The 12,875-nt window shown below is 35.1% G+C and overlaps 1 protein-coding gene across 1 annotated transcript; it reads right to left on the bottom strand.

Moving 5' to 3' along the window:
- Positions 1-9,102: 9,102 nt before the first annotated feature.
- Positions 9,103-12,694, bottom strand: LOC132107396 (zinc finger protein 79-like). Its single transcript, XM_059513617.1, has 2 exons — positions 11,738-12,694; positions 9,103-10,366 (listed from the first exon to the last, which is right to left on the bottom strand). Exon 2 carries the CDS (start codon positions 9,954-9,956, stop codon positions 9,126-9,128), a length of 831 nt encoding a protein of 276 aa, XP_059369600.1. The 5' UTR covers positions 9,957-10,366; positions 11,738-12,694; the 3' UTR covers positions 9,103-9,125.
- Between the last annotated feature and the right edge of the window lie 181 nt (positions 12,695-12,875).

Raw genomic sequence — 12,875 nt, forward strand, 5'->3', positions numbered from 1 at the left:
TGGTCTGTACTGTATTAAATATATATATATATATATATATATATAAAACATTACGATATAACATTTCTGTAATCTATATAGCCTAGTCAACAGTTTTTTAACAGTAAGATTTTTAATGTTTTGAAAGAAGTCTCTTCTGCTCACGAAGCCTGCCTTTATTTGATCCAAAGTACAGCACAAGCAGTAATATTGTGAAATAATTTTACTATTAATAACTGTTTTCTATTTGAATATTTTTTAAATGTAATGTATTCCTGTGATCAGAGGTGTATTTTCAGCATCATTCCTCCAGTCTTCAGTGTCACATTAATCAGAAATCATTCTTAATATGATGATTTGCTGATTATCAATATTTAAAACAGAGGAGTACATTTTCTTCAGCATTTTTTGATGAATAAAAGGATCCACAGATCAGCATTTGTGTGAAATAAAAAGTTTTTGCAACATTATACACTATATCATTCAAAAGCTTAGTCAGTATATATTTTTTTGTTTTGTTAAATGATAGAAATTAATACTTGTATTTAGCAAGGATTTGTTAAATTGATGAAAAGTGATGATAGACATCATTTTACAAGAGATTTCTATTTCAGATAAATGCTGCTCTTCTGAACTGTCTATGCATCAAAGAAACCTGAAAAAATTATACTCAGCTGTTTTCAACATTATCATAATACAAGTTTTTTTTTAGCAGCAAATCAGAATATCAGAATTATTTCTGAATTTTTCTCAAATTTCTAGATTTTAATTAGATTTAACACGCCCCCCGCGTGACAAATTCTTTGTATGTGCAAACATACTTGGCAATAAAGCTCTTTCTGACTCTATTTGAATACTATTTAATACTAAATTGTTTCTTTAAATTTTTTCTTTTATAGGGAGTGTTATTTGCTTTTAGACATGGATGAAATTGCTTTAAACCAAGAAACCATGGTTTTTAATTATACCAATTAAAATGCATTTGAAATAAACGAGTTAATAACGTTTTGTGTTTACTGAATCTCACACACACAGGTGTATACACACTCTCACTCTCAAGTTCTGTCCTCATGTCAACACACTGGAACACTCAAAATGTGAAATAAATAAAACACCTTCTCGACTGAGATGAGAGTAAGTTGCGTGCCACAGAACACTTCCTCTCCGTCCATTGTGCTTCAGTCAGCTCCTCTGAGTCACGCCGCTTTATTAGAGTTCAAATCCACCTCCACTGATGAATATGCCTTCATCCTTTCTCCTTCTTCCCAACCCTGCAATTATTGCCCAAAGCATCAGGGTTCACTGCTAATCAGAGACCACAAAACAAATTAAGCTAAAACTTTATAAATTCAGTGACAAATATTGATTGTCGGGTCTCGGGGCTAATCACCTGTCTTTTTGGTGTGGGTGTGTGTGTTGGGATGGTGACTGCTCACCACGTCTGCCTGTTTGTGTTTTCCCCGCCTCCCTTGTTCCCCATGGTTAACCATAATTGCTCGCCACCTGTTCTCTATGTCCTTCTAATTTTTTCCCCTTTATTATTCCCTGTGTTTCTCTGTCTATTGTCAGACTGTTGTTATTCGTTCCAATAGCTCCGATCATCCAGCAGTTCTTTGTACTCACCCTGTCGTGTCTTGTCCTCAGGCTCCAGTGTGTTTGGCTTATTTCTCTGCTCTAGTTCTTACAAGCCCAGAGCTCCTAGTAGCTTCAGCTGTTCATCCTGTCACTACGAGTGAATCCTATGAAACGTGACTCATCTGCTGTTCATCCTGTCACTGCGAGTGAAACCTGTGGAGCGTGACTCTTTCTTCTCTGTCTCCGCTTTGTTAATAAAGCCTTGAGTTTACCCGCACCTGAATCCAGCCTGCTTTCTCCTGACATTGATAATTGTAAATGTAATAGATTTTAATGGAGGGGTTAATTATTGTAACAAACATACTGAAAGTGACCAGATGTTTTCGAATTTTGTTATATCAGTGAAATCAGTTTTACAGCTAATGTGAAACCTTGACTTGTCTTTTGCTCTTTTTAAAGAAAACTTTTATAAAGACATTCTGACAATGAAAATATTTGAATTACGCTGCACCAGTGAGTGACCAGTGAATACATTGTGCAACCAGCTTGAATCATACACTTAAAAAAAAGACAATCTCACTCATTTTCACTGAGTACTTAGTAAAGATCATTAGATAAATATGATGCTAAAACATAAAACCAGCACAGCTTATAAATCATACAGAATTGAGTTTTTTGAAAATCTAAAAATAAAGAGGTAGGTTTAGGGGTAGGATTAGGGGTTAGGGGATAGAAATTACAGTTTGTACAAAAACCATTACGCCTATCCCAATAAAACATGGAAACCAGTATGTGTGTGTGTGTGTGTGTGTAGGCACTACAGACTCTCTCCTTTGTCAGTACAAATTGGGAGCTATAACTGACATCTTATCAGACTTGTTTTTGACAATAATTTCCCTCTACAAAGAAATAAATATTCAAATATTTAATATCTGTTGTGTTGCATGAAATAAATCACCTAAATTCCAGCAAGAGAACAAATTAAACTTGCATGAAACAGCATTTATGTTCATTAACATATTTGATAATAGAAGTGAAAATGAAAGTTGTCGTCCCTTGATCAACTTCATAGGACCCTTGTTGATTAGTGAGCATCTTTAAAACCTCTCCATGTCAACAGTCCCGTGCTGCAAGGCTTATTAGCCTGTGATCCTTTCATGAGAAATGCTGTTTTTAATTACTGAACTGTTTAGTTTTTCCTCTCCACATCTGGACTGTCTTTCCTTTAGTTAAATACTCTACAGTTGGATTCAGGGACTATAGGCTAATTAGTGCAGTTGAGCTCAGGGATTAATCAACCAGTCTTATTTACATATTCATTGATTCTGTTGGCTTAGTTAATTGAAAATGAGTAAGCATTTGTAGACACTCTTGGCATGTGGTATCATTTACTTGCAAAATCTTTTGTCTCAGAGACTAGAAAACAAAATTACAGTTCACCCGCCAATCTGTCACTAATAGATAAAGACTGAAACAAGTCTGCTCACCAAGGCTACAATTATTCGACAAAAAATATGGTCAAAACACTAATAGTGTGAAGTATTTTTTTTTACAAAAAAGTATAAATGTAAAATGTAACCTGCTAGTGTAGATATGTTTAAAATGCAATTTATTCCTGTAATACCAAAGCTGAATTCAGTGTCACACGATCTTTCAGAAATCACTAAATGATTAATTATCCAGAAATATTCAATATTATTATTATTATTAAGTTTTTAATGCTTAATATTTGTGGAAACTGTGATATATAGGTTTTTTCAGGATTCTTTGATCAATAGAAAACAAACAAAAATAAAAATCAATTAAATGCATCAATGCCAAATAAAAGTTTGGATTTCTTTTCTCAGACACTTTCTTGGATTTAGGCCAACTTAATGCACTTTTCACCCTCCTTGTATCAATTCTCCTTCCGTCTCATTCATTCTTCTGCCCCATACCTTGCTTCTTGACAAGACACCTGTCACAATTTTCTACCCACGTCTTGACTTTTTTCAATCTCCATCTTTCAAAGCAGGATTTGCATGATAAGCATATTCTGTTACTTTTTTTTCTTCAAATAATTATGTTTGTTCACACATAACGAATTAGAACACCAAGCATGGTGTCACACTGATCCTTTCATCTGTTTTGCCTGTTTTAATTGTTTCATGCATAATTTATATAATAATTTAATTTTGTTCAGAAAAGCATAAAGCAGCTTTAAACATGATGTACTGAAAACAGAAAGATAAAATAAAGATAAAATGAAGCTGTTTATTGAAGCTCTGAACTTGTGGGAATGGCTGCAGCATTTCTACATTCAGAGTAGCAAATGTGGGCTTTATCTTCTAAACTCTGGAGGGAAGTTGGATCATACCATATCAGTTCGAAAGGAGGGTCCATTCAAAAAAAAAAATTATTTGTTTGTATATTTAAGTGTTTATTTGTGTACTGCTTTAGTTATGATCGTGTGTATGTTTATCTAAATATTTAGTCTATCTTTAAGTTTTTTTTTGTGTGATTTTTTTTTTCGATTACTTGTTTGTACTAGTGAATGTTGTCTTGTGTTTCTCTCCCTGTTGTAATTTGGTACTGCCCGGACCTATATATGTGCTCTTTGTCATGTTAGAGGCTGTGACTGTAACTCTACTACTTCTGCAGTGCACAGTATATATCCAGTGAACACTATGGGACATTGCATGCGGGTCAGTGACAAATACGGATGACTGAGATGATAAAAGGGGAAAAAACTTTAAACATTTAGAATGAATGATCTAAAAAATATTTTACAAAAGTTGATTTGAATGTCAGCAGACATTATTTTGAAAATGTGTGTGTGTTTAAAAAAAGCACATGCAGTAATTATTTTTTAAATATAGAAGTACTGTATTTAGTAAACAAATATTCCATTTAGAAAAGCTTTAATTTTTTTTTTTTAGCTGTTTGTTGCCTCAGAATAGTAATTTCTTTGCTTCGTTTTATATTTTGGGTCATTTTTAAGCACATCCCTGTACGTTTGTACACTTTTAGAAAAAGATAAACTACCTTCTGTTTGCACTTCTCATGTGTTGGTCAGAATCTGAATACTCTTTTAATGTTCTTTAGAAAAACCATGACATTTACTGGACCAGATCTGATATTTAGGTTTTGACTGAATCGTGTATTTGGGCCGTGTTATTATTTAGATTTACCTCTTCTAAGCTCACTATCCTCCACTCCAACCAAGACTGAACTCTTTTTCTTTGAGTCCATTTTTACAGCATGTCATTCAGTCAAGCAATTTCGTGTCTGTCCGCTGTGATTGCTTCCCCCTCTCCTTCATGGAGAAATGGATGATAGTATTCAGCACTATATATATCAGGCAATGTGTGAGCGCAGCAGAACATTAACAGATTTCCGAGTACATACAGAGACCATTATGTGATTCACAGAACTATTCAGCAATGTTTCAGCAAAATAAGCCACAGCTTTACAGTTTAGCAATGCATAGGGAAATGTAAGAGCTAAAATCCTGTGAGATTAAGAAACAATTACAAACATTTTTGGAAAATGGTTTTATCTGCTAGGTTTCTGTATTCCTTGAGGATACAAGTGTAATGGGATTTCTCCATTAAATGTAGCTGTGCTATTATTAGAGGACAATATAAGGCATCATAGGGCCTGAACGGTTTTGATTTCTATACTCTGTAAACAAACAGTTGTTTATATTTGATAAGAATGGTTCAATCAATTGTACAAAATCTTATTTCTTGCTCTTTTTTTTTTTTTAGAAAATCATTGTGTAAATGGCACCCAGTTGTGTCATTGTCTGCAGCCACTATTGACAACTATCATGTACCAAAAAGGAATTTAGTTAATGTCCACAATTATATAAATTATGACGCATATAATAGATGATTGTTTGATTTGACTGAGTGACTGAAGAAACACAGATTAACCTTTTAAGACTCTGTGCAAGCCATGGAAATCAGCAATTCAGTTGTGTGAACATTTACTGTTGTTTTTTGAGGAGCTGAGTATAATTGCTGTTCTTGTGTTTTGCAGAGATGTGTAATGCACAAGAGAAATTAATTATTACAAAAACAACCAAACAAATTATGCCGAATCCTTTCCTAGTCAGGAGTAGAATATGATGGACAACCAGGAGACAGTAATAAAATGCATTTCAGTTTTTTGTTCTACTTGTAGAGGAAAGGAAAGTCCTCTGTGTTTCATTAATGTCCTACAGAGGATTCCCAGACAGATTTACTGATGCTTAATAAACCACTGATTTATGTTAAGTGGGCAAATGTGTTGAACTGCATTTGGATAAAATGACAAACATTGATGCATAACTTGTAAAGTGCACCAGCACTTAGACTAATGGTCACATTCTCATTTACTTGCATGAAAGTAATGGACTCTTAGATTTGAGTGCTTTAGCTGGAGTAAAATCAAAACTCTCAAAAAAATCTCAATTAGAAACATCTTTTCACCACAGTTATTTTTTTATTTGTATGCAATGTTGAAACCTGAAAAAATGAAATTTTTCATTGTCATTCCAAACATGTATGTAGAACAGGGGCGTAGCCATCTTTTCAGAAGTGAGGGGGACAGAAATTACATATATATATAAATTCAAGATGCTAAAAGTTCAGCTTTGAAATCTCAATAAATTACATTTTGAAATACATTCAAATAGAAATCAGTTATTGTTTTGCTGTTTGGTGAACAGAAGAGACTTCTTTAAAAAACATTAACAAGCTTACTGTTCAAAAACTTTTGATTGTTAGTGTATAGGCAACTTTAATTTTTCTCTAACTTCAGGCTTTTAATTGGCTTAGACATCTATAACTGCTGGACAATAACAAAAAATAATGATTTGTTTATATACACTACAAACACTTTTTTTATCACATAATAATGTAGAATAGTTTCAATACTGTAATAGCACTGCATTGTTCATATACTTTATTTATCACCTGCTGGAAATGACTTGAAAAACCATATTGTCGCAATCGTATGTTTAATGTGTTCGTGTTTCCAAAAGTGTCTGTTTTTCTGTGAAAACAACTGTTTTCATACAGCATAGCTGGATGCTTTTGTCCATATTAGGAGTTTCCTGGTATGATTTTCTGCGCGAGAGCGCGCTCAGGCTTCGAGTATAAATGAAACAATCACTGCAGGAGTGTTTAGCAATCCGTGATGTTCATCGTCTTCTGGGTCCGAATAAAATATCAGATCATGCGCAGACAATCCTGTCTCTTTGAGTCTAATAAGTCTATATTTATTCACACCAGCTCCTGAAAACCTCTATGCGAACACACTTGACCGAAAAAGTGCGGGGGACGAATTTCCGTGAAATTAAAAGTGGGGGGGACACGTCCCCCGCGTAATCTAAGCCCCTGATGTAGAAAAATAAATACTATGGAAGTCAATGGGAACCACCAACTGTTTGATTACCAGCAATCTTCAATCTTCTTTTATGTTCAACATACGAAAGCAACTCATACAGGTTTGGAACGACACAAGGGTGAGTGAATGATGACAGAATTAAAATTTTTGGATGAACTATCCCTTTAAGTAACATCATTTTAAAACCTTTAGGTGAGTGATGGCCAATGCATTCAAATGTATATACTGCCCTCTTTTGGTTGATCTTGAACTGTTAAACAGCTCATCTATAGCAGCGGTCCCCAACCTTTTTAGTGCCAAGGACCAGTTTAATGTCAGACAATATTTTCACGGACCGGACTTTAAGGTGTGACGGAAAAATACAACAAAATAAAATGATACGACTGGCATAAAAACTGTGGTATATTGTAAATATAGTAATAACATGAATCCACTGTGTATCCGTATGCAACTTTATTAGCAGCGTCCTCATAACATCACGCCAACAACATAACGTCGCTATGGTGACGTTTAAACATGCCTTAAAAGATACCGCAAAAAATCCACCGCTCCCGGCTCTACTGGTCCAATCAGCGCAGGGCTGTGCCACAGTGTTGTTTTGTGAAGAAAATGTAAAAAATATATATAATGAGCGAGTACATCATGAATCCATTTTCCAAACTGCGTTTTTGTCTTTTCCTTAATCACTCCGGTACCCTTAATAAGTGTTTATATTCGGACTATTTCTGGTTAGTACCTGCGTGACTCGCCATTGATGTAAACAGAGAGAAGTAGCTCCAGCTACAATGTTTTTCCGCCAGACGCGAGCGCCAAAAGATGAAGAACTTTTAACATACAATGAACAAAAGGTTATTTATAAATGGAAAAGGGTTCTTTAGATTATTAAAATGTTCTTCACACTTAAAAATGATTCTTTTAAGAGTTGTTCACTGCTGGCATTGTAACATGTGCATCGCTGTTGCTTTGTTTATGCTTACCCAAAAAAATATCATGAATGAATACATTAAGGTCAGCACACATTGATGACACACATCAATTAAAAAGGATTCTGGTTTTTTTCTTACAGATTGTATTTATAAACATGTGAAATAGAAAAGGCAAAGCAATATTTTTGAAAAATATGCTTATGTACACATGAGACAAATACTGGTATCACTGTTATACATGACATGAAGCTGCTCTAATTGTCATAATGTTTTTGTGTTCCTCTTGAATTTTGAAGTCTAAGCTTGTCATGTTTTAAATGCCTGTCCTTCCTTGTGGGTCTGTTTGGTAAAAAAGTATCTCTCACTTTTATGTTACATTTATTTGTGTGAAGGTATGTGATTAAAAAAAAACTGTTCTATAATGTGGGAAAAAAAGTCTTTACATTGTCTACAAACTTAAAATAAAGTCTTTAGTTTAATATGAGCACGATTTAACTATTAAAATAAGACAAGAAAATAAATTATATGTGACCCTGGACCACAAAACCTGTCATAAGGATCAATTTTTCAAAATTGAGATCATCTGAAAGCTGATTTCCATTGATGTATGGTTTATTAGGATCTGACAATATTTGGCTGAGATACAACTATTTGAAAATCTGGAATCTGATGGTGCAAAAATATCAAAATACTGAGAAAATCACCTTTTAAATTTGTCCAAATGAATTCTTAGCAATGCAAATAACTAATCAAACAATGTTTTTTGGCTATTGCTACAAATATACCCCAGCGACTTATAACTGGTTTTGTGGTCCAGGATCACATACTAGATAAATAGAAATCATTAAGTTATATAAAATTCAAATTCTGCATAAAAACCCTGGAAATCCATAAGCAATTACTCTTCAAAAGAAGGCCAGACAGCTAATTTCTTTCATGATAACCCTAGATGTATAAATAATGAACAAGATGTATGATATTCCTGAACATACTCCCAAAGACATCTTTGAGACAGTTTAAGACATAAGCAAGAATAAAATCTTCACTAATTTGCATTTACCCAGTAGGGTCTTACCTACCCCAGAGTAGTATAGAGCATACTGTAATGTGATCATCAGCATGTTAAAATGTCTGTAATGTGATCATCAGCATGTTAAAATGTCTGTAATGTGATCATCAGCATGTTAAAATGTCCCTGCTGTGGCCAAAGTGCTTTAAACCCTCAATAATACACTGTTTATTCCAAATATATATTATAATAGAAGAATTTCTTTATTTATGGTGCACTCTCTGGTGTGTTAGCAGGCTTCTCTTGTCTTTGAAAGTCTTCCCACAGTCCGTGCAGAGGAAAGGCCTTTCTCCTGTGTGAGTGCGCTCATGCACTTTGAGTTGTGAGGTCTGTTTGAAGCCCATGCCGCAGACGGAGCAGGGATAAGGCTTTTCTCCCGTATGAACTCTCAGATGTATCCTAAGCTCTGCAGCCCTGCGGAAGCTCTTTCCACACTCCGAGCAAAGATGAGGTCGTGTTTCACTGTGAGTGTTCAGGTGCATTTTCAGGTCAAATGACCGGCGGAAGCACTTTCCACATTCAGCGCAGGAATATGGTCTCTCATCGGAGTGTGCACGCTGGTGACTCCTCAGTAAATATAAATGCGTGAAGGCCTTTCCGCACTCAGTACAGCGATGGTGCTTCTCTCCTTTGTGACACTGCTGGTGTTCTTTAAGTTGACAGAAAGCGCCGAAAGCTTCACTACACACGCCGCACCGAAACTGTTTCTCTACTGACTGAGGTGGCTGGTGCTCTTTTAGCCTCCTGCTGTCGGTGAACGTCTTGTTGCATACAGTGCATCGATAAGGTTTTTCTCCAGTGTGAATGCGCTTGTGTGTGATCAAATTGGCATGTCCCTTGAAGCGCTTCTCGCACACGGAGCACACGTAAGGCCTCTCTCCTGAATGAACACGTCTGTGAACTTTAAGTCCTCCTAGCTGGCAGAACGTCTTCCCGCATTCTTTGCACTCGTAAGGTTTTTCACCAGTGTGGGTTCGTAGATGAATTCGTAATGCTCCGGATGTAGTAAAGGCCTTCCAGCATTGTGAGCACATGTACGGCTTCTCTCCCGTATGAATCCTTCGGTGAATTCGTAGATCTATAAGTTGCTGGAAACGCTTGTTACACTCAGGGCAGTGATGGGGTTTTTCATTTCTATGAAGCCTGCGGTGATTGGAAAATGACCCTGACTGAGCAAAGCACTTTCCACATTCAGAACAATGGTAGGGTTTTTCACCTGAGTGAACACGCAGATGTACTTTGAGTTCAGGGAGCGTAATTAACCTCTTGTCGCATTCAGGACAACCATGAGGCCTCTCTCCTGAATGAACTAGTTTATGTCTTTTAAAGTGGACAGACGTTTTGAAGCTTTGTCCGCATTTAAAGCAATGGTGATTTGATTTGTTAGAGCGAACTCCTGTTTTTGTGCTCTTTCTTGAGCAAATCCTTTTCCTCTTACCAGTTTCTAAAAAAATGAAAAAAAGAAAGACATTAGACATGTAGCATGCAGTGAATGTAATCTGAATAATACAACATTTTACAATTTATTTTAAAATTGAATTGGACTTGACAACAAATTGATTAAAATAAGGCAGTCCCTCCCTTTTAATGTACATAAGCATTCAAAAGTTTGGGGTTAGTAAGATTTCAAAAAAAAAATTGTTACTTTTATTTAACACTGTATTTTGCACTGTATATTACGTATTCACTGTATTTTAGGTAAAAAAAAATTCTATTTTTACTTTTTAAATTCATTGTAAATAAGTAAATTTTTTAATCATTTCCAAAGTTTAACAATTGTATTTTTAATTTGTGTTCTCCATGATTATTTTACTTTATTTTATGTAAAGCACTTTGAATTACCATTGTGTATGAAATGTGCTACATAAATAAACTTGCCTTGCCTTACAAGAATGCATTAACCATTTATCACTGACATAAATGATCAGTTGATTAACAACACAGTTTCTCTAAAATGTCTGCAGGTCTGATATGATCACAGACATCATCTTTTTCTTGCTGACAGCAGATCAAACTGTAAGGAAGATTTTTTAACTTTTTGGCTAATTCAAACATCATTTAGCCCACTGTAAATCAGTAAATCACTGTTCTGTTGTTGTTTATGATTTGTTTTTTTTAATCCAGTTCAGCTATGATCATGTTAATCATGTAGTACGGTATTTTGTTAGACCTATGCAGTTTGTTAATATCAATACATTTTATTATTTAGTTAGCTGGTTAGCAATATATTAGTTTTTTATATTTTTACTTTTGGAAATCTGAATCCTGAAGCACAACTAGTTGAGAACCATCGACTTGAGTTCATTTATTTAAATGTTTATTTATTATTTATTATTATTATTAAACTACGGTTATCACTATACAGTACAGATCAAAAGGCTGGGGTCTGTACATTTTTTACACACACACACACACACACACACACACACACAGATAATGTTTTTTATTTGAATATATTTATACAATGTAATTTATTGCTGTGATGGCAAAGCTGAATTTTCAGTTCTTCTTATTAATAATTTGTTCTACTGCTTTCTCCCAAAGAAACTGTCATAAATTTATTTCACGATTCTATGATCAATATAAAGTCTGTTTTTAAAAAATGTAAAAAATAAAAAAATGCAGTCATGGAATTTCTATGTTATGCTTAACGATACAAAGTAATATCCAATTATTTATTATACTGTATAATCTCTGAAGTCCACGTCCAAGTTGATCCACTGCACATATTTCTTGTGGCTAGCCAAACTAAATGTGACTTCATTCACCAACATGGTCTCTATGTGAGCACAAATTTATAACTTTGCAATTTTACCTTGTTTGGTTGAACCTTGGTTGGCTGGAGAGATGTGAGAGGCTTCCTCATCCTCAACACCATCATCTTTTTTCAAATCCACACTAATGCCACACACACTGGGGTGATCACAAGATTGTGTGTTTGGATCTGGCTTCTCTTCATTCGTCTTAATCACTATACAATACAATTAGATACAAACATGTTGCATACCCACGTGTTATCAACTGAGCAGGTGATTTCTTAATAATCGGGACAGGCTGAATGGCTCACAGTGCTCCTGGTGTGCTGGGGTCGTCAGGATCTCTATCGCAGCCAGAAGGACATCCATGCCAGGTACTGTTAGTGTCGGTCAAGTACTAAAACACATTACCTGTGTCTGAAGCAGGTGTGGATTCTCCTACGGACCACGAAGACGAGAACATTAACCGGTCTCTTACAGTAGCCTTACATTTTAATCGCGATGCATTTGTTGACTTAAAGCACAAATAAAAAAACGTATTTAAAGGTGAAGCTGTTAACGTTAGTGCCCAGAGTGCACTGGGAGAGTTATCACTTAAGCTTTCTAATCGACGTCAATACAAATTTATGGCATTAAAAGCAAAAGTGAGCGGACCCGAAGTACACAAAGGTCCAGTTGTCATCGTAGTCATAAAGGTGTAATTGTTGTGTATATTTACTTCCTACTTCCGCATTACGAGTATTGTTTCTGCGAGTTCTCCTAAACCTGCTGGTTTACCCTTGATCTAGATACGGGACACTTCTGCCAGGAGTTCACCTTAAAACTGTGCTTTTACGATGATTTTAAAATGAATAAATGTTTAAACAGAACAACCAAATACTGATATTGTTTATTTTATACCTCCATCTGCTTCTGGATCTCAACATCTTCATAATGACAATGCAAAGCCTCCAGCTCCTGTTTCTGATTGTATTTACTTTAATAGCTTGTGTGTACATACCTATGTGTCAGTGTTATATGAATGTAACTAAACGTACAAATGTCTTATCTTACAGTAGGCTAATCCAGAAAAATAAAACAGATCTTAAATCTGGAAGGGCGACCAGTACTCTTGACAGAGCAATGTCTCTAAATTTGTTCTCATTTTGAGCTCAGCCTGAGCCTGGTGGAGGCAGTATGCTTAAATTAGAAAACAAT

The sequence above is a fragment of the Carassius carassius genome, chromosome 2 (genome assembly GCF_963082965.1).
Source record: "Carassius carassius chromosome 2, fCarCar2.1, whole genome shotgun sequence".
NCBI classification, from domain to species: domain Eukaryota; kingdom Metazoa; phylum Chordata; class Actinopteri; order Cypriniformes; family Cyprinidae; genus Carassius; species Carassius carassius.